This window comes from Aptenodytes patagonicus, chromosome 18 (assembly GCF_965638725.1).
Source record: "Aptenodytes patagonicus chromosome 18, bAptPat1.pri.cur, whole genome shotgun sequence".
NCBI lineage: Eukaryota > Metazoa > Chordata > Aves > Sphenisciformes > Spheniscidae > Aptenodytes > Aptenodytes patagonicus.
The window spans coordinates 820310-843208 of NC_134966.1; the positions used below are offsets into that span (position 1 = coordinate 820310).

Here is a 22899-nt window from a genome sequence, read left to right on the forward strand (position 1 = left end):
GAGAGGTGCCGCTGAAACAGACTCTTCGTTTCTACCTGGGGTGCAGAGAAAAACCTCAAAAATCCTAAAATAGCACTCTATGTTAGTCAGTGTGATCAAAATATTCAGACATGACACGGCCCGGTGCTTTTCTTTTGGGACCAGTGGCTCAAGGCAGGAAGCATCCAGGGATATTTTAAAGACCTTTCTATAAAGAAGTGTTATTTTCTGAAAGCAAAGAACATTAGTTTCAGTACACAGACATAAATGCGCAATAGCTGAAGTGAAAGCAGAAGCTGGCCATCTGCATAAAAATGTCAGTTCATTTGCTAAACCAGAATCCCAGGGAAGTCTTGCTTTTAACATTTTAGCAACTTCTCTTCTGTCAGGTACCATGGCTAAGGTATTTCTTATGCCATGTTAAGCCAATTATGCAGCCTAATAGTGCAATTAGCCACCTGCAGTGCAAGCCCTCCGCAGCAGCTGAGCAGCAGTACTTTGCTACAGCACCCTGTCCTGCAGCGCTGGGTGGTGAGCATCTTCAGGTGCACACACCCCATCTCATGAGGTGGTTTGGAAAATGACAGGGCACTGACACATGGGTCAAATGTTTATCTGGCTTTGGAGTTTCTGCAGATGACTCAGGGGCTTCTATTGAGGTGATGCTAGCCACCACCAACTGCATCAAAAGCTCCTCTGAGCTTGCAAAAGGTAAGAACATGCCTTTTGACTTGTTAGTGTGCAGTGCCTAGAGCAACGTGACCAGTCTGGCCCTAGGATTCTGGATGCTACCACATTGCAAATGATACTCTTTAGTAATCACAGTACTTCTGCAGGAGCATGTACCCAGAAAGGGTACTCTCTGCCAGTGGAAGCACACCAATATTATAAAATGGTGTATGTCGGTGTGGTTACACTGGATGGGATGATCCAGTCTAATACCCACTGCTGGAACTAGGAGGTCTTGCCATCCCACCTCTGCCAGCCCCATACTGCTGCTGCTTCCTTTACGTTCTGGCGTTAAGCAGATGCTTCTCAGAGCCAGCCCAACTCAGATTAACCCAGAAGTAGGTATGGCAGAAGATAGTTTTCTGCTGGATTTGTGAGCGGAATTAGCACATGCAAGGGTCCAGCAAATGCTAAAGCTGGTGTGAGGGTGAGAGGTGACTAAGTAGCATGACCTTGTGGTGTAAGTTTGGAACAGCTCTGCCAACTCTTGATTCTTTTAAGTATCTTCCCATTACTGATGCAGTATAGGCAAAAGTATGGAAAACAATCTTGACAGCACAGCCCAGTTCTTTGAGTAGGGACATCAAGAGAATTGCTGAAGGCATGAGGAGACTAACCAGTCCCTAAGGAAAGGAATGAGGTGAACACTCTGGAAACAGTACTGCTTTGTGCGTATAGGGGGTATTTCAATGCTCTCACAAAGGAAAACACACTGACCAAGGTTATAGAACTTGAAACTTGGTCTGAAAAATGCTTGTCAAAATGGCTGTGCATGAATATTTCATAATCATCAATTCCAACTTCCAAATAAAGCTGCCTGTAAAGAATCTTTTTCCAATTCATTCTGGGGTTGACTTTTCTGGCTTGCACATTACTGCAATGGGAATTCATGGAACACATTTGTCAACAACATACAAATCTGAAGAGATTCCGGTTCACTGTGCTACAGATGTACTGGCTTTGCAGGGCTAAATCTGGCAAAAGCTCATTTCAAGCAGCAAGCAAGCTGACAGGGCACTGAACAAACACAAGGCAGCAGGAACTAGCCCCTATTTCAAACCAGAAATGCACTGAGGAGTCTAGAAGTATTCAAAGGGAACAAAAGACAACAGTGTTGTTGCTATTACCTTCTGCCTATCGTAAGACACACAATACACAGGAATGCAATAGCCAGAAGAAGAGGAATCAACTTGTGTTCTGAGCAGCAGACAGACGGAAAACATCCCTTTTCAGCATCAGAGGCTACAACATACTTATCTACAATCCCTACAGCATGTGCTGCCTCCAGGTGTGCTGCTCAGCTCCACTTCCACCGCCCTCCTGTAGATCACGTGCCTGTAGGAACCAGACCCTTTCATAGGGATCCCCAAGTGCATGCTTTATTTCAGGTGATGCCACTTAAAAATGACATTTTACAAGATCCGTAGAAACCCTAAATGTCACTCATTGGACCCTTCAGTCTGGCCACATGCCATAGCCGGGGCTGCCCAACATTCATGTGACACCTAGACTGCAACGAAACAGTTAGAAAAGATGGCTCAATGACATACAGTTCGTAGTTTTGATCTTCTGTCTCTTGCTGCACTGACAGCTCCTCCAAAGTTGCATCAATATCCAGCTGATTCGTCTCCAGCTGCCGTAGCAACGTCTCCCTCTGAAGAAAGGAAAACAAGCTGGGTCTGAGCAGGAAGGGTCACTGTAACAGATCTCTGTGCGCTCACAGGGTGCAGCAAGATCTTATGTCACCACTCTTACCCACAGCAATGAATTAAACAGGAGCTTTGGTCCCTCTCACGGTGTTCAGTTTAAATACAGAAGCACAAAGGGAAGCAGAAACAGTAGCAAAAGTACGTTGATCTAGAAAGTCTGTGTGTAAGAAAGTAATTTGTTCTGCGAGCTATACTCAACCATAAATCAATAATGTGTGATCTTCAGACACAGCATTGCTAGTTGCATTTGGAGAACAGTATCAACTCCTGTGGAGAACAGTTGTGCTACCCATTCATTCTGATCTTTTATTTTTTCCCTGTGCTAAAGAAGTCCCCCTGTGAGTAGGACCCAGCTGGTGCAAAATCTCACAATAATTTTGTTTTTACTGCCAGGGTAGATGAGTGAGCACAACCTGCCAACTCCGTGGAATTTTAGCCCCTCTGCCTTCAGTTGCTGCCCCACAGACGGGGGACAGACACTCCAGTCCATTTCAAGCGTGTAATAAAGTGAGTTGGCTTCACTAATGTAACACAGGGTAGCTTAATTCAGTCATTTCCCTTCCACATTTCCAACAGAAACCAAGCAAAAACCTCAGCTGAGGGGAAGTGCTGGCTTAAAAGGCTCAAAATCAATTGCAAAGGGTCATGGGACACTCCTCCCGATAGCCCGGATGGCAACGAGAAGAGATCAATAACCACACGCATTACGCTGAGACTGCACGGGCATGGCCAGCTCCAAAGGCTCACCTGCAGTGGATCCAGCACCAACCTCCTCACCCATCTGCCCAGCAGACCTGGCTCTGCAACGGCCCCAAGCTGCATAGCTAACACAGCATCCATTTCTGCAGAAACACGATTCAGGATCCCCTGGCCAAGACTAGAGCTGCCTGTCACACAGCTAGGCACTGGCAATGGCCAGGCTCCCACCACTGGCACCCCGTTTTTCAGTGCCTGAAAGCATCAATCCTCCTTCTCCCACTGCCTACATACTAGATGGCACAGGAAGCAGGGACAGCTTGTGCTGAGACACGGCCGATGACTCACGGTGCTGCACAGTGCCCGGTAAAGCGGGGTCCACCGGTGCCACGGGCTGCCGAGCTGTACCACCGCCCAGACAGGAGGAGACAGAAGAGAAACCCCAGGTTTCCTCCAAACTGGAAAGTTTTTTGCTTTTATAACTGCCTTATCCTCAACGTACATTTAAGCTTTCTACTATGACAAATATTTTTGAAATTTAGCGTCAATAATCGTGGTGAATTTTTAATTGCATGTTTGACAACACATATGCTCACTGCAGAAGGATCCCATTAGAGTAAAAAGCACAAAAGGAAATCTACTACGTAATTTACAGAATAAAATCCCTATGGGAAGACAAACATTTGTATAAAGCAATGGTGTTCGGTCTTTACGTGCATATACTATTGACAATACAGTTTCATAGACATGACAACTTTGGAGCTATCAAGAAAGCGTACAAATTTAAAGAGCGAGTAACTCATCTGCCTTATATAAAACCCACCACACTACTCTGCCCAGGGGAGTAGTCAGGGCACAGCTTGAGCCCTCCATGGGGCAGGCTGATTGTCGTGGTTTAACCCCAGACAGCAACTGAGCACCACACAGCTGCTCGCTCACCCCCCCCCTGCTGGGACGGGGGAGAGAATCGGAAGAGCAAAAGTAAGAAAACTCGTGGGTTGAGATAAGAACAGTTTAATACTTGAAATAGAACAATAACACCACCACCACCACCACTAATAAATTGTAATGGAAAGTAAAACAAGAAAAAGAGAGAGAGGGAGGAGCAAAACCCAGGATGGAGGGGAAAAAAAAAACAAAACACCAAGAGGTGATGCAACCTCTCACCACCTGCCGACTGACATCCAGTCAGTCCCTGAGCAGCAATCGCTGCCCCCCGGCCAACTCCCCCCAGTTTATGTGCTGAGCATGACGTCCCATGGTATGGAATGTCCCTTTGGCCAGTTTGGGTCAGCTGTCCTGGCTGTGCCCCCCCCCAGCCTCTTGTGCACCTCTTTGCTGGCAGAGCACGGGAAGCTGAAAAGTCCTTGACTTAGTATAAACACTGCTTAGCAACAACTAAAACATCAGTGTGTTATCACATTATTCTCATGCTAAATCCAAAACACAGCACTGTACCAGCTACTGGAAGAAAATTAACTCCATCCCAGCCGAAACCAGGACATTGATTTATATCAAATTCTACCATGACTTAAACCAGCAAGCAAGCCTTAAGTAATTTTTATTTTGTATTATAAGACCAGGTGAGTCATAGCTGGTTGAGCTATGTTAAAGGTTGATAACATTTAAACATGCTAATTTACTGGAAGATACAGTCTTTCTTGAAATTTAAGAGCTTCTATGATCATTTAAGCTAATTTACTGCTTCCAAGGCATTTAGATTCTTCATTTTTACCTTTGTCATTGTGTTGAGAGCTTGGAGTGATCCATATTTCCTTTGCTAGGTAATTTTTATTCATCATATTCATAAGCTCTATGCAGATGGAAACTTGACTTCAATTAACTTGTATACAAAGAATTATGAAGTCATTAGTTAACTCGAATTCCCTTTATTGTGGTATACAGACAAGAAAGTTTCAGCAAAACATGCTACACATATTTAAACTTGCTACACTAAACAGAAGTACTAATCAAGATTTTAGAAGTAATTCTAGATTTTAGAATTCAAGATTCAAGAAATTCAAGATTTTAGAAGTAATAGATTTCATCCTTTTATGTTATTAATACAGTGTAAGCAAAAATGAGACAAAAAAGAGCAACTTTTCTGCTTCTTTGTCCTCAGTTTCCTAAGATGAGTGAAATAAATGCTGAGCAAATTAGCTTAATAAACAGAGACAGAAGGGACGCTGCTCTCCAATGCTTACCTTAGGCACTTAGATAATGGCTTTTATTAAACAAGTGTTTTGCCTTTCCTCATACGTTGGCAGTAAGACATATACCAGAGTTGTATTTATTTCAATTTTCACAGATTACAGTAAATTAAGAACTTAGATTTAATTAAGAGAGAGTTGCATTTAATTTTTAAAAATTCATCACTAATAAGGGACTTCCAAATACTTAAAAAATAAATTCTATTTTACCATGCTGGTATTAAAATATTAAAGAAACAGCTTATTTTTAGCAATGACCCAAAAGAAGGGAATAAATCCTGTGCTACAGACCAATGCTTTGGCTGAAAGCCACTTTCAAGTGCTTCCCGGGAAAAGGCAATTTCAGCTGTCTGCAGAATTTGTCTCCTTCCAGTGCAGCATCCGAAGGCCCAGTTGACCTGATCACATTTGCACATTATGTGGGCCACCAGCAATACCTACAGCTAAACTGCATTCTCAGGTTTGACAATCTTTCCCCTGGAAAGGAACTGATAAATAATTGAAGAGCCCAGGCTGCTAGAGGGAACATGCGCTATACTGGGGGTATGAATTTCAGCCACCGCTTTCTTCATGAAAGATGCATGAATGTAAGCTGAACGCAGAAATGTGCAACTTAAAACCAATGCACTGAACACCAACTCTGCTAAAGGGCAGCGTGGAATCTTGCATACAGTTGAACAACAACTCTTCCCCTTGAGAGCTGCGGGAGGCTAGGCTGAGGAACACAGAGAAACCTCAGAAGTCGACTGAGACTGATTAAATGATATGTGCATTTAATACCTGGTAGCATTCCTCTCCTTTAACCCTGCTTTGCACCAAAGTACCAGGGAAATGACTCCTTTCTGGAGCCTCTTACTGGCAAGTCTCTCTGAAGGTATACGCAGAACCTTTAGGAATTAAGTCTAGCTGTGATTTTCCGACAAATTTTAACATCATGCTGCACTGGTTGTTAATCAGGCCCAGTGGGGCCAGCCCTGGCTCCCCGTGCACTCAAAGGCAAGACTCCCACTGGGTCTCCAGGAGCAGCAAAACGCCCAGAGCCACCCAGCAGCAGCTACTGCGGAGCAGCATGAAGCTCTTCTAATAAACCTGAGGCACAAATGCAAGCGGCACTGGAAAAACTAAGTGCAACACATCTTGGCTGAAGTTTGACATCAAGTAAAGCCCCAAAGCCTGGGGAAGCAACCAAAAGCCTCCAAATTTGCAGTGTCACCTGCCTCGGCACAGAATAGCAAGGCCAGGGATCTCTTGCACACCAGAGGGAAATGAAACAAGCCATCTCCACATTGTATCCTATGCTGTGATTTTTTTCAGAATGCACAGAAAAGTGCCCGTCTGCAATCGCTGTATGAGCACAGAACTGCAGGAATTAGTTTTGGCATTGCTGTTCTAAAGGAAAAGCCAGGCAGCTATGGTCTGACCACTGTCTCTTTGAATGACAGGCATAGGACAACCTCCTCAACTGCCACCTTCTGCATCGAGCTACAAAGAACAGAGCAAGCATATTTACAAGCATGGTTTACAAGTGCCCACCCAAATCTCCCCTTGCACATTTTGGGAACTAAACTGTAATGAGAAGTCTTTTCAGCTTTGTTTCTGCAGTGTTGAATTATTAAATTACATTACATGAAAAACACAGGATTTGGGAGTCTAATTACGTGGCACCTGCATCTTCTGGACTACCCCCAGTGCTACCCCAAGCCCACTAACAGGAGAGTAAATGTGGGCTGGTCACCCCATCTCCCTCACCTCTCCTAAGCAACCGTCACTGGACTCTCCAAACAGCTGAAGGTTATAACAGATTTATTTTTTCTATTTCCCTGAAGACCAAGATTTGTCCAAGAAGTTCTCTGGCTTTGGGGCCAATTACCTTATCTAAGTGTCCTAACTGCTTTCAGTCTCTAATTAATAGATCATGTTTACTTATACACAGAACATTTAAATGAAAGGTCCCCCAAGACTCGCATCCTAAAGCTGCTTCCGAGCAAAACTGATACTACAAACACTTCGGTATTTCCTGCTTATAACTATGGCTAGGAAAGTCATCGCATATACTGATTATTAACAGTATCATTCTGAGCAGCTTTCAGAAACAAATCTGGCAGGAAAGCTGTGCTAATGTCTTTGTCTCTTATGAACATCTATTTGAGAAAAAAAAGGAGAGATCTACAAAACCAACAAAAGTAACCTGGGAACTAATTATTCTGCATGGTTTCCACAAGACATCACTTTACCATAAGAGCCAAGGTTATAAAACCAAACATTTAACCATGCTGGTAGATTTCAATCTTCTCCGCTGAGCACCAAGTTGGGTTTATATCTCAGATTTCTACAACTTCCTCCTCAAAAATTTACTGTTTGACTTGTTTCACTGGGTTTTTATACATTCAATTTTCTTATCCTGGTTCTTTCTGCTCTGCAGCCTGAGGACATGGTAACATCCACTAATATATCCAAGCTTCTTCTGAACTAGCATTTCAGTGGAGATTATTTATATAAAAATACACACAGACATTTCGATTACTGGTGAAAGATAATCAAGATCAACTGCCTGGTTTTTTCCATCCAAAAGAGAACAATGATACAACATTGTATGTATCCCCAAAAAGCATACGATGTTGATCCCAAAGGACTCCTGTATGATCAACCCAAAAGGTCCTCTTCTAAAGGACCACAGCTGAGAATTCCACCCTTCCGTGCCCATTCAGCCTTTGCCTTTCCACTCAGTCCACCCAAGAAGCCTCAATTATGAAGGAAATATGAGACTTGGATCTATGTGCATAGGATCCAAGCAGATCAGTTATCGTCAGGGCAAAGATCTTCAGCAAAGTTGTACCTGAACGGTTCAGTTCATGACCAAATCTCTTCTCATCTGAGTTTTAACTGAACAGAATTTAAATACAAAGTTTAACAAATGTGCATATGTAACATTTTTGACTTGGTAACTACACCACTGGATGCAATTTTCTTGCCAGTGTTACTCAACACCTTGGAGCCTTTCTCCAGAGGTAAGCATTCACGAACACAGCAGAGAAGAGTCCTCTCGCAAGCAGAGACATGTTTAAGTCACAGGCACCAATGTACTAACTAATTTTGTTAACAACTCTTAAGAAAACAAAAATCTGCTCAGGATCCTTTAACAACAAAAGAAACCCCAAACACCACATTCCCGCCTTAGAGACAGAGAAAATGAAATCTGTCCCACCCGCCCAGCACATCAGGGAAATACCCTCTGTCTTACCTGCAGCTGCAAGAAGGGGATGTTGAAGAACTTGTGCAAGTACTTGAGGCCAAAGCTGTTCTTCATGGAAGACTCAGCATAGCGAAAATATGAGGAGCCGGGAGGCCTGTCTCAACCAGATAGGTAGAGAGAAGAAAACTGTAAAAAGGACAAGGACTGCATACACACAGAAGAGGCACTTGCTGAACTACATACCATGAACAATCCTCATTTACAAGCCAACCCCTCAATCCCCAAATATAGGCTAGCAGGTCATTCTGCTAGGGACTCGTTATTTTGTTTACAGACAAAATTCACACTTTGTTCCTCCTGAAAGGTGGCAGAACCCGGCTGTTGTGTTGCAGTGTCATGGGGCTGCCAGACTAAGAAATACTACATCAGGACACTGGGCCATTGGTTTACTAAACTGGGGGTTTCACAGCTGTACAAGCTGTTCATTTCTCAGTGAAGGGTTTTTGGTTTTTTTATAACCACAAACAGACCTACATTAAGTCACAAGCATCAGCAGTGGGCATTAAACTCAGCTAAGTCACACATAGAGATGAACTTGTAAAGAAATTATTACATTACAGAATCAAGCCTTAAAACTGATACCATTTCTGTGTGCCTGACACAGGCACAAACAAGTAAGAGACTACGAAAATGAAAAAAATGCCTTAAAAACATAAAACCACACAAAAAGGTACAATCTATCGAATCCTGAACAACAAATAATATTTTATACTAAATAACAGAGAGCCTCAGATCTCTGCATAAGGGAAAATCTTGACTGGCTGGCAAGGGAGGTGCATGACTTGGCCGTGCCCAGTAAATGCTGTGTGGGGATGCTCTCAGAGGAAGAACAAGGAAGACAGCTGCACTAGCTGGCTCTCTTGTAGCAGAATTATTTGGAGTAGAGAAGAGTTGTGCTGCAGGGAGAGGATTCTTTCACAAGAGAAGGACAACCCACGAAGAAGAATCATAGAATCATTAAGGTTGGAAAAGACCTCCAAGACCATCGAGTCCAACCGTCAACCCAACACCACCATGCCCACTAAACCATGTCCCTAAGCGCCTCATCTACACGTCTTTTAAATACCTCCAGGGATGGTGACTCAACCACTTCCCTGGGCAGCCTGTTCCAATGTTTAACCACTCTTTCAGTAAAGAAAAGATGACTTGTTGGGAAAAGTGCTTCTGAAAGGCACATGCTGGCAGGCACTCACTGTTTCCAGGAATATAGCTAACAATCTGCCCAGTACAGGCTCCTAGATCAAAGGAAAAAGAGCCCATCGCGTAAACTGAAGCTGCTGTATGAGACACTTGGAGCTACGAAAGCCCAAAAGCTAGGCACAGGGTCCGAGGATGAACGTGATGTACATCTGAAACACAGCAGCAATACAGTTATCTACAGCTGATGACAGAGAGTAGCCGAGGTCTGCTCCCCTGCCTGGTGACCATGGTGCCATCTTACCTGTTTAGATTGTCAATGAGGTCCCGCACATCGCCAGGCAGAATGACCCGGTGCTCCCCCATGTCTCGGTAATTCCCAAGCACGCACACTGGAACGTGGGTCGGCACTTTAGGAAGCTCCCTCAGAATATAGTTAAATGTCCTTCACCATAGGAGAGAGAGATACAGGCAGATGAGTGGGAAACATCATTCTGTGAGCAGTTTCATGCACAAATCACAGAAAAAAAAACAAAAATTTTTTTCCAAAATCCTTCCAAGACTGTGGCTTCTTTGCCCCCCCTCAGAGAAATACACTAACTGTAAATATGTTTGTATGATTCTTTATTCAAAAACAACTTGACAAGTTCAATAATCCACTTCCACCTGCAACCTCGCATCTCCTACAGCAATATTTCCCTCAGTCCTACAAAACTGTGGGATCAGCAGAAGAAAAGGATTCCTTCCCTTCAGCTGCCAATGGGCTCACTGACCCATACCAAACCTGTAAAACACAAGCTTAAATATAAAGCGGGAAGTCTTACTACCTCCTCTTTTCACTCTGGCTTCCATATGTCTCTCACCTCCTCAGCAGATGTGCAACATGAACAGTTCATTATTTCTGTACATTAATGCAGCCTAGGGTCTCTAAATAATCCTCACTAATACCAGTCTTCCTGTGAATTTCTCACTAGCATTCCCCTTTCCCTTGTGCTCTGTAGAGCACGGGTTTGTAACATGCCCAGCATTCTTTGCACCTGTGATAGCACTAATTACGAAGCCTCAGACAGCAGTATATCAGAAACTGCAGTACACAAGCCCACAGGGAGACTGCTTGTTTGAAACAAGCCCAGGAGAGGAATATATTAAAAGACATGTCAGAAGATAAAGCTATTATTTTAAGGGATACAAGCTTGCTTCAACTCATTAGGCTGGTTATCAGCTTCAGAGTCTATCTGGGAATCAAGAGATCTAGAAGTCGTTTGTTTTCACTAAACAAGCGAGAATCACATGGTGCATGCCGCTGAAGATGTCTTACCACTGTTTGGTGATGTCAAACATCATCACTACGCCATTGCAGTTTTTATAGACATCCAGAAACTCTGCATCCAAAGCCATTTCTGACTCTGCCTGAGGAAATAAAGGCAAAAGAAGAGTAAATAACTTGATTCAACTTCAGGCTTGTACAGAACACAACTGATACAGTGCTGAACAGGCAAACTTTCTAAAGTGACAGCCACTATAAGAAGTATCTGTGGATTTCACATCATTATTTAAGCAAGATACCTGGTGGTTCACAGCTTCCATTGCCCACAGGAGCAGGATGTGAAGCACCTGACAGTCTCTGAAAAAAACATGTCTGACAGCAAATGCTAAAACCCACCCCCTCCTCTTTCCCCTGTGCCCCAAATCCTGCATTGACAAGATAACTCCATATAAGCTACAGGATGGAGGACAGAGGACACAGCTCCCATTCCATCTCTTTGCCGACCCAAATATTGACTGTACTTCTAATGCTTCTGATGCATAAAGCCAGGATATAGTTTCTACTGAGTTTCTCCCATGCACGGCTGAAAGTATTTATTAGTACCTGATTTGTTTTTCATCATTTGGACTCTGCACGCTGCAAAGTACAGTTCTGGTCACAACTCAACCTCCAAGGCTCCTGTTGCAATTTGGTGCCTATGGAACAATTCTCACTCATTTCCCAGGAGTGGAAAATGCACCCAGGTTTGCAAAGGAAGAAGCAGCTGTGATATCTGTTCTCACAGAGGCTTCTTCCCATAGGAGAATATTTTTAAAGAAAATTTCCCTAATCTGACCACACAGATTGAGCAGGACTGGCACCCTGGTGTAACAGGTAACTCTTCACTGCCCTGACCCATCCCCAGCACCGAGTGCTCACCTCTCTGCATATCAGTGGTGCTGTCTTTCCCATCAATTTCAACAAAGCGGTTATTGAGCGAGTACCAGAACACCGTCTGTGCAGAGCCCCGAAGGGCACTGACACATGAACAGGAGCAATAAAGCTCTTTAAGAGCTGCAGCAGAGATCATGGGATCAAGTGCCTTTAAACTGAATTTTTCCTGAGGATAAAATCATACATCTTTTGAAAGATATGCCATGGAAGTTCACTGGCAGCCCAAATGCAGTTTGGGGAAGGCAGCAGTATGGTCTCCCGTACAGCACTTTGTTCTACAGCAGAAGATCCAAAGGAGACACATTTGTGCAAGAGCCTGGAGGAATCCGCTCTGTTTACTTTTACGCGCTAGGTAGCACTTCTATTGCCCCTTCCTCCTCTATATTTCAAAGGGTGTTAAAAGGTAATTGTTAGCTCAGTTTTAAGGAGCAGCCAGAGAGCATGGCATCAAGTGACTTCTTCAGGTCTCACAAGAAGTCCATTACAAAAGGACTTCCTGCCACTGCCCATGTGCAGACAGGCACAAAGCTACTGAGTAAACATCTGGGGCACAGTCATTCCCAAAAGACAGAATGGAAAACAGCAGGAAAGTTGTGGTGAGGGCACGAACAAGGATAAAACGCATGGGCAAAAGAGTGAAGAGCATCAGGGATCACACTGCCCCTCATCCGCCTGCCAGGCCGGCCTTAAAGCAGAAACAAATATAGAACTTACTCTCCATGGACCAAAGGTGGACTAGAGGCCTCCCGCTAAGAGGCAGACATCTGCATTCAAGATGACTCACCTCCTGAGGGTCATTTTCCAGTTTCAAACCATCTCCTCGTTTTTTGCATTTTCCTTAAAAAGAATTGTAAAAAAAAACAAAACAAAACAAAACAAATGCATTACACTGGGCAGAGAACTCCAGGATGGGTCTGGGCAGGACCACACCATTTTGAACATGACCTTAAAGCAGATCCAACTTCTACTATAAGCATGGGGAATGAGGAGGGGTGGAACAGGCATGCCTTGCTGAAGAATACCAGCTACCCTGTTCAAGAATACCAGCTAGTCTAATTCAAAGATGAATAGGAAGAAAGTCTGGGGCAGCTTAAACCATGCTCTTCACAGCATAAAGTCACAATGACTGAATAATACAGGGTTTGGTGCACTCCCTGACCACAAAGGGAAGCTGCTTTGTTGCACTTTTTGTTGCAAAAAGTGTTGAAGAAGCAAAAGATCGTGGGGCTGCCATGACTGAACTGCACAACTACATACACAGCCTTCCTGAGAGATGATATGACGTTGCTGTGCTGCCACTGACCTGAAGCAAGCAGTCTTGTAAATAAATGTGATCTCAGCACCCATTGGGTGCTTTGGGCTGACTTGTGACCAAAAAAAAAGGGGTGGCAGGAGACTATGAGAATTTAACAGCCAAAAGACAGACAGAACTTATACAAAGTTGGGGAAATCCAAGCAAAATCAAATAAACTGTGGCGAGGGGGTTGTGGAGAAGCAGAGGAGAGACAGCCTACATGTGCATGAAAGGCCAGAGGGTCAGCTCTGGTCATCACCAGCGAAGGTGCAGAAAGGAAATCCTCTGGAGGCACCATCCAAAGCCACACGCTCTAGAGACACACACACAAAAACAAGCTAGAGGACAGGTAAAACTCTGATTAAGCTCACAGGAAAGTGCAAGAGGCAACAGGCTAAACACTTGGAGAAGACACTAGAAAACCGCTATAGAGACCTGCCCTGCAGTCCCACAGCCACAATCCCATCTGGAGGAATCTACAGGTTTCTCTCCAACTCACCTGCTTCCTCTAAGGTACATGCTAAAATACAGCCCTTGTACTTAAAGGCCAGACGCCCTGAGACTTCTCCCTTTTCTTACAGCTTCAATAAGTACTGGATAAGTTCACAAACTGGCATTTTAAAGTACCACTGGCATTTGACTCAGCACCCCCAGAAAAGGAGTCGGTGTTTTTAAACCTCAGGCTCCCTGAAAATCTTGTGTTACATCAGTTACACTGTAATCATATTTCCAAATCTTAAAGCCTGCAACCACAGCAGACAGAGAAGATGACACCATGTATCTGTACCTAGGATTAGCAGAGTGGCAATCAGCTAACATGATTTTCTGGTGTAGACACTTGGCACTAAGGACTGCCAGGAGTCTCAATATGTAAGAGCGAGGACGTCTTTCACCTACTGCCAAAGAAGCTTAGCGTGGACATACCATGAAAAATATCTGTCCTCCCCCTCAGGTATTGTTTAAACTCTATCTATGTACAGCAGTTTCCAGAGTTTTATCAAATGATGAGCACTGCACAACGAATAACCCTGCAAGATTTGGAGTTATGTTTTACAGATACCAAATATCTTTCAGATGTTACTGAGAGCAATTAAGAACTGTACTTCTGAATTAACTTTGTTCCATATTTTCCTAGTCTAAATAATGATGAGTTAACTAAATTATAATGGCAGAGACTTGGAATTCCTTCTCATCATTTCTAGAAATTCCCTGTGTCACTGACAACAGAACGTTTTGGCAGCTCGGATGCACCCGCAAAAAACCCTCCCATTGACTCTTTAAAAGACTCTGCAATACTGGGGACCAAAATAGCTTCCACCAACTATTCAACTCTGCTGATTAACATGGAGCGACTACATGTAAAATTCATGGTTCTGCCAGATGCTGCATGTGAAACAAAGTGCTTCATTCTTTTTGCACACAGGTCAAGGATAAATAGTTATGAAATACAGAGATATTCATGAGTTTTAATGCTGCAGGATACAGCAGGAGATTCCTGTCCCTACACCCTGACAGTGTGTCTGGTGGGTGCTTCTGCAAAATGCCTGCCCCCCTCATGTCATCTTACTGTTGACATCTGAAAGTAGCAAAAATATTAATCCTGATTCTTCCCCATTCATGCAATGTGTCTCCCTGGAGGATCCAAGTATGGGCTCTGATTTTTCCCAGTGCAACTGAAGGTGTGGGATGTCTAGGACGTGCATGCCTTTTCCCACTTCAATTAAATTAATTTCAAGTCAGTGGCATTCGTGTGGCTTCTCTGAGTACCAAAACATCACTATTTCTGGAGTTACTGCTAAATTATGCTTGGCATGACCTGAATTTCTAGGTGTTGAAACAGAAGCCCAAGCAACCACAAATACTCTTCATAGGTCCTCTCGTCCTGAGCAATCAAGGTGTCTTTCTAACCTGGACACATTTACAGCCAATGCTTTGAGACTGAATATAAGACGCGCACGCCTCTCCCTGCTTACGGCTTTATGTGTGTATCAAGAGGAATGAGTAATATTCTTACATGATGCTCATCACTGCTGTAAAGGAGGTCATCTATAAAGGAGTAACAGAGCAGAAAAGCGCATGTGTGTACATATTCATGCACAGTGTCTATTTTTGGAACCAAAACTGCAGGATGAGCCAGATAAAAACAAGATGTATGTAGTGAAAAGATGCAATTCACCCTGTAAAGGCAAGTGCACAATGAAGATTGTGTTGTTATATGAAAGAGGTCCTGTGTTTAAGGTTGCACTGATGTGTAATCTAGGAGCCTCAATTAGAAAGCAAGGGTCTTCATGTTGCGATTGCTCAGCTTCTCTACCTAGAACGATGACTGCTCCTTATTTACAGGCATAATAGCAACACTGAAACCAAATAACCCTGCAGCAGTGCCCCGAGGTCTACAGAACAGTTCTTACTGAACACCAGAAGACTGGGTTCATGGCCAGCACGTGAGAGCCTCTGCACCTCTATGTACCATCAGTTTTGTTGCAGGATAACAAGGATTCAGTACAGCTTGCCACAAATGCTGTCCACAGCGTGAGGGAGACGCTTCTGTTCACCATTCAAAAATACATGTCTAGAATATTTGCATCCCCAGTGTTATCTAACTTATGACATCTGAAAATAACAGAAATATTAATTCTGATCTTTCCTCCTTCTTGCAGCACGCCTCTGGGAGGGAGCAGGGTGAAGGGGCAGGGAGAGGAAAGGAATCTCCAGTATGAGGGAAAGAGTTTACGCTATTTTGGGGGCAACAGAAAAAAATATGATTTGAACCCTTCAATTAGTGTATGGGAAAAGATGCAGGGACCAAACTAGCAGAAGTAACAAGACAGGAGATCAGAACTGTTCTTCAATCACCTTCATTCAAGCAGCTTCTTTGCATTCAGGATCTGTTACAGCTTTATGACCTGCAGTAGTTACACAACTTGCTGCAAAGCCAGAAAGATGAGTCAGGACTGTGACTTTTGCTGAGAGAGATCCTTCCTATGTTCTATTAGTTCCAAGGGCAGCAAAAGAGACAGTATTTACTACACACACCTCACAAAATTCAATACAATCCATAGCTGGGGGCAAGCTCTACTTGTTAAGGTTTCAACAAATGGCGTCATTACACAAATGAGCCCCGCTCTCTGAGCAGGCCCAAGGAGAACACAGCAGGCTGCAGGGAAGTCCATACTCCAGTGAGTCTGCACATTAAAACAAAAAGAAATCCCAAAGAGTCAAGAAAAAGGCAAGAGGAGCAGTACAGTACTGCAGTTGCCATTTCGCCCTGCTTCAGTGCACTAACCAACCTCACAGGTTTTAAGCTTTCACAACAAATCTCCCTACGCTTCCAAATTAACATCCATATGCTAAACAAATGACACCAAGGCACCAGCCACCAGCCCGGCAGGGCCAACAGAGCTGCTTCCTGCATTCCTAAAACAGTCTGGAGGGAAAAATCAAAGGGCACTGCTGAACTAACAAGGACGGGGAGGCACACTGCTGGTAAGCGCGAGGAGAAACACCACTTAGTAAAACCGCATTTAACTTCAGCACAAAAATGTACATGAGGTTTTCCAGGGTGCAACTTATTAAGTTTCCCCAAATCCTCCTGTGCACGTTCACACCGAGACATGAAGAATGGCAGCACCGCATAGCAGAGAAGAGGCTGAAGCTGCTTTACAAGACTAAAGTTGAAAACTGCAGTTTATGGATACATCTTTTAGACAGTCTAGCTACATCCCCACAACAGGCTTTCAATACATTTTCAAACATCTTAATTTAAATAGAGGTTTCTTAATTTTCTCTAACAAGGAACAATTCTTCCAAAATGGGGAAACACTGGTAAAAAAATTTAGCCTGGAAAACAACGTATGTTGAAATACATGTTCAGAACATGCATTTTTTGGCAGTTTCAAATCCAGCCTGATAAATGCAGCATTCTGCACAACTCTAAATATGCACATTAGCCAGGATCTGGTAGGCAAGGAAAAAAAGGAGGATCAGGTCTTGTCAGCACTATGCTGCAGCAGCACTGGATACTTCACTACTAAAAGTCTACAGTCTAGATTAGTGTCACTCTCACCAAAAACATCACGCAGGAGGATTTTTTGTCCTAAGCATACAGAAGGAAGAACAAAAATGTCATGAGGTAACATTAAGATGAAAGTTAGATATGAGCAAGCTCTTAATGGTTAATTTGCACATTTTCCTAAAGTTGTACTTATCAAGAATCTGCAACGCTATGGCAATAGGAAACGATTTGGTTCTGTTACATCATGATGATCTGAATTTTTACACTGCATTGATTAAGTACATTTGATTACATAAAAATACGTATCTGTGGTCCGTAAGTAGGGATCTTAACAGAATGAGTTTTATTTCAAAAGAATATAAAGTGGAGAGAAGAGTCCCTTGAGATTTCTAATACATGCTCCACTGTCAGAAATGAAAGCAGTATCAGAAGAGCTGTTATCAACATCTGCACATATCAAATCCGATCTGTTTTGCCAAAAAAATGACAAGTCTCTAGTTGAGAAGATGACTCTGCTCAGAGAAGCTATTCACAGAAATAAATGCTGGAACCACATGATTCCCAAATTAACTGTCTATCTATTCATACCAAAGTTGCAAGGCAGCGAGAAAACAGATGTTTTGCTCAGATTCCAGCCCTGCACATGTTACCCCAGGATCTGAAAGCCAAACTGTAATCAGACTGACTTCAGCAGTAACTCTGACCTAAGTAAGGTTTTGTCTACACTGTGAAAACTGGGGTTTAAAAGAATAAAAAGATACGGTGCCCAGGATTTTCATTTAAAGTTACTGACTCAAGTTTAACCTAAAGGCTCCATTATGCGTCTGAACTAGAGCTGATATCTTTAATTACCTTTTCTTTTTTACTATTTTAAATACAATTTAGCTAACATGAAAAATTAAATTTCTCCCTTTCCCACTCCCTATTGTACTACTACTACTTTTCGGTGTTAGCGCATGTGTAAGTTGCACAGGTGGCAGAGCAGGAGTAGTGCACCTCGGATGCAGTTCTGCTGAGAAATGCGTGCCAGCACAGATTCTAGCTAAGGCTGCAGGAAAGGTAGCAGCAGCCAAACCATAGAAGTTCAAGTTTCAATGACTGTGGTCAACAGATTTGACTGACAGAAACACACAAACAAGGAGCACAACCCACAGAGCAAGAGATGCTCACTTGCAGAGCTGCTTTCCTGACTATACTCGCACTTTAAACCAGGAGCCTGGTTGGTACAAAACGCCTCTTAAAAGCCAAACAATATCTGCATTTGGGGCTACAGAATGGGCTGTTAAGATTTACATCTGAACCCCAACCCCTTCTAGCAACAGATTCCCCTGCATCCAGATTTGCACTGCATCCAGATTGTGTCTTCACATATGTTTTGGGGGTTTGTTTTTATTTTTTATAAAATAGAACTGTATACTCTGACGAAAATTGAAAACTAATGGAAAATTTATTTATACATCATAACACTTTCCTTGGCTAAGCATTTAGAAAAGATTTTGGATTAAATATATTGCATTTTCTGTCTTAAGTGAATTTAAGTGATTGGCTTCTCTTTTATCCTTCCCTCCTGCATACATTATTCACTGCAGATAACATTTTATCAATTTAACAATAGCATTCCTTTACAAAAACAGCTCGGCAAGAACTTTTATAAACAGAACAAAGAACTCAGTAGCTGCCTAAACATATATAAAACTATAAAGGGGAGAAGCTGAACTTTATAATAAAGTTCAGAGAATTTGAATACACTAAGCAGCAGGCTATTTCATCTGTCATGGAGCACATGAAACAACTGCTTCTGAATATTGGATTTGATCTGCAGTTCAGATTCCAAATAATGGGCTCTAGCCTATGAGACTCTGCTCTCCTTTCCATATTTTTTCAGGAAGTAACATCCATGCACTTGAAAAAAATAAGTACAGATGTTTTTCTAAAGTAGAAGTAAGCAGGTATTTCTGAATTCCATGTAAGTTTTTAATTAAAATTGAGAAAGAACAATGAAGCTCCATTAGAAAGGAAGTTATAAATCTTACCTTTGTCAACTACATCCCAGACTTCAACTTTAACAATATCGTCGGTGGCTAAAAGCACAATAAGAACACACAGTGTTAGAAGAGGGTTTCAGTAAAATGACCAGCACTCAACACTCACCACAGAGAGCCTAACCTAAAGCCAACATTATCAAACTAGGAGATGAATGTCAAAAGAAAAGTAATTCTTGAGTGAGTTAAAAGAAAACCCAAACATAGCAAGAAGAAGGCCCGCTGTCGAAGGTCCAAGTTGTACACCAAAACGGTGCTATCTAAAGAACTTCTTAAAGACTCTTAGTCACTGTCCTGGTTTCGGCTGGGACAGAGTTAATTTTCTTCCTAGTAGCTGGTACAGTGCTGTGTTTTGGATTTAGCATGAGAATAATGTTGATAACACACCGATGTTTTAGTTGTTGCTAAGCAGTGCTTACACTAGTCAAGGACTTTTCAGCTCCCCGTGCTCTACCGACTGAGCAGGCTGGAGGTGCACAAGAAGCTGGGAGGGGGCACAGCCAGGACAGCTGACCCAAACTGGCCAGAGGGACATTCCATACCATGGGACGTCATGCTCAGTACATAAACTGGGGGAAAGCTGGCTGGGGGGGGGCTGCTGCTCAGGGACTGGCTGGGCATCCGTCGGCGGGTGGTGAGCAATTGCATTGTGCATCACTTGCTTTGTATATTCCATTATTATTATTTTATTTCAATTATTAAACTGTTTTTATCTCAACCCATGAGTTTTCTCACTTCTACTCTTCCAATTCTCTCCCCCATCCCACCGGGGGCGGCGGGAGAGTGAGCAAGCGAGCGGCTGTGTGGTGCTCAGTTGTCGGCTGAGGTTAAACCACGACAGTCACATAAGTGATAGCTAGATTTCCTTGATGTTTTATGTCAGATTTGAAGCATGTTATAAATATTTTGTGCAGATCCTTTTCATAACATACAGACATTTCCATATTCTTTCAAAAAATATACAAATTCAATTTGGAGAATGAAGTCTAGTCTATAAGCAAGGCGTATAACTGAAAAAAAAAGGAATACACATTTAAGGAAGATCAACCTTACTAATAGCATCTTCATGTAAACACGGCTAACAGTGCAGACAGTCCTGTGGCTACAGAAATCCATTCTCTCTGCAAATTTCAAGTTGCATTTTGTGAAAAATAAGGTATTACTAGCAATTTTGCCTCTTAATGAGCTGCACCATCAGTAAATTTTAAGCAGCAACATATATTTGAGTTGCTAAAATCTGAAGCAAGACAACCAAAATTCTAACTACAGAGACACTACTGCTGGTACTGACAGCTAGCAGCTTAACTTTCAGATGGCACGAGGGATGGGTTAGATGTTTCTATTGGATCCAAATAAGCAGTCTGATCTTCATGAAGCTGTTCCATGAAACAGTTGCTTTTTGGAAATGCTATAGGCTACAAAGCAAAAGCTTGTACTTGGAGCAGCTCTGAACATAAAGCAATGGAATAGGAGAAAAATGTCTCAGAGTAGAAAATAGTCTCATAGGATGGCATGAGAATTTAGCTAAGCATCATTGTCAAGCCAGGAAACATTTCCTCTAAAGAGTTCACTGTTGGCTTAACTTAAATGTTTCAAAATATTGTAAAGACAATATTGTAAAGCTTCTGAATAAAGGAAAACTTTGATCATCTGCTTCTGGAGAAAGATCCTTTTTTATATTTATGCATGAAGCAAAATCAGCCTCTGTTTTTCCTCATAGCAACTGCCGCTTATCTTCCACTTTGCCAGCAGGTCAGCGGGGCACAGGACAAACAGGAGACTTGGCCAGGCCCAGCCCAGCCAGCGCATCACAGGCTCAGATGGGACTGAAAACACAACAGCCATACAGCAGCCTGCAGTCCTAAAACCTCTGCTCAAACCATTACACTCCCCATCCCTGAATATTTCTAAAAATCATCAAGCCAGGTACGGCTAAAGTCTAACCACTCCCCATGACTCACTCTACTCACATACAGGCACTGGCACAGCAGGGTGCTCTCCCTGTGACATGGCCTGCTCGAGTCCGTGGTCCGTTCAGGGTGCGCCGTGACCCTGCAGGTGCTGGGACACAGATCAGCTAGTGGAGGTCTGCCCCCAAATTCATACCCTGCAGCTGGGACTGGCAGTGCTGCTGCTGTCCCTGAAGGACAAGGGGATGGACAGACCAGCAAAATCAATCCTGGTGCCTTTCAACAGTCAAGACTTTCTGCTGTCCTGGTTTCGGCTGGGATAGAGTTAATTTTCTTCCCAGTAGCGGTACAGTGCTGTGTTTTGGATTTAGGATGAGAATAATGTGATAACACACCGATGTTTTAGATGTTGCTGAGCAGTGCTTACACTAGTCAAGGACTTTTCAGCTTCTCATACCCTGCCAGCGAGAAGCTGGGGGGGGGGGCACAGCCAGGACAGCTGACCCAAACTGGCCAAAGGGACATTCCATACCATGGGACGTCATGCTCAGTACATAAACTGGGGGAAAGCTGGCTGGGGGGGGGGGCGCTGCTCAGGGACTGGCTGGGCATCGGTGGGAGGGTGGTGAGCAATTGCATTGTGCATCACTTATTTTATATTCTTTTATCTATTATTATTATTATTTTCCCTTCCATTTCTGTCCTATTAAACTGTCTTTATCTCAACCCATGAATGTTACTTTTTTTTCCTCCCCGATTCTCTCCCCCATCCCCCTGGGTTGGGGGGGAGTGAGCGAACGGCTGTGTGGTGTTTAGCTGCCTGCCGGGTTAAACCACAACATCTGCAAAAGGACAGGAGATGTTTTCCTTTCTCAGATGGCAAACTTTGCAGGGCCACAGGCAGAGTCCAGAAGGCTGCTCACTCTTTCCAGCAGCGCCATGTGCAGCAGCACATAAGCATTAACATGGGGCTTCTGTGCAGAAGCTGGAACCCCGTTTCAGAAAAGTAAGCCCTCGGGGTGACATGCAGTGCTCTCCTAGGAGGTGACCCGGTACCTAGCACTGGGACTTTGCTCCCAAGCTCCAGAGAGCTCCACCTCCTTACCCTAAAACCAAATGCAACCTCAGTTAAGATTTGTTCTCCTGCTGAGTAATCTCCACAGTACTGACATCCTGCTGAGCAGCAGCACTCCCAGGTAGCTGAGGAGTTGAACTGTTTGACCCAGAAAGACCTGCTCTACAGCTTTTTATCTGAGGGGGAGCACAGAATTTCACAAAGAAACTGACTGCACGAGGTCTAAGAAAACCATTTTTCCACGCGGGTTTTTTTCCTGTTAGCACCAGTGCTCCTGCTAGCTCGCAGCCAGTAAGTTCTTCCTGTTCATCACCAGCTTAATTCCTGATTATCCTGAACACACAAGAGGATAATTACTTTAGTGCTGCTGTGTTGGCTTTGGTATGACTCATACACAGCAGCATTTCACCTTAATGGCTTTGGAAGGCATGGTGCAGCAAAAAGAGTGCCAATTCATCCTTTTAACTCTATAACTTGCATTAGCATAAACCATGGATCAAACCACTCAAAAGATCTGTACTCAGCTGCTATTTGGCTAAGTACTCTGTAGCCAGTGGCACACTAAGACATTGCTTTCCCAGAATATGGTGGAGAGGTGTGAGAAGACTCCAATTGCAAGAAAGTTCATTTAAAAATAAGAATCATTGCTT

General features: G+C 43.3%; 1 protein-coding gene across 1 annotated transcript in view; it reads right to left on the reverse strand.

Annotated features, from left to right (window-relative positions):
- RABL6 (RAB, member RAS oncogene family like 6) overlaps positions 1–22899 on the reverse strand; it is a 61336-nt gene that overhangs the window by 27281 nt on the left and 11156 nt on the right. Inside the window, exons 3-8 of the mRNA XM_076355046.1 lie at positions 19256–19303; positions 12698–12750; positions 11032–11123; positions 10018–10158; positions 8565–8670; positions 2259–2362 (exon numbers count right to left, since the gene is read on the reverse strand). Of these exons, the coding sequence (XP_076211161.1) occupies positions 2259–2362; positions 8565–8670; positions 10018–10158; positions 11032–11123; positions 12698–12750; positions 19256–19303 (544 nt within the window). The remainder of the gene's footprint in view (positions 1–2258; positions 2363–8564; positions 8671–10017; positions 10159–11031; positions 11124–12697; positions 12751–19255; positions 19304–22899) is intronic.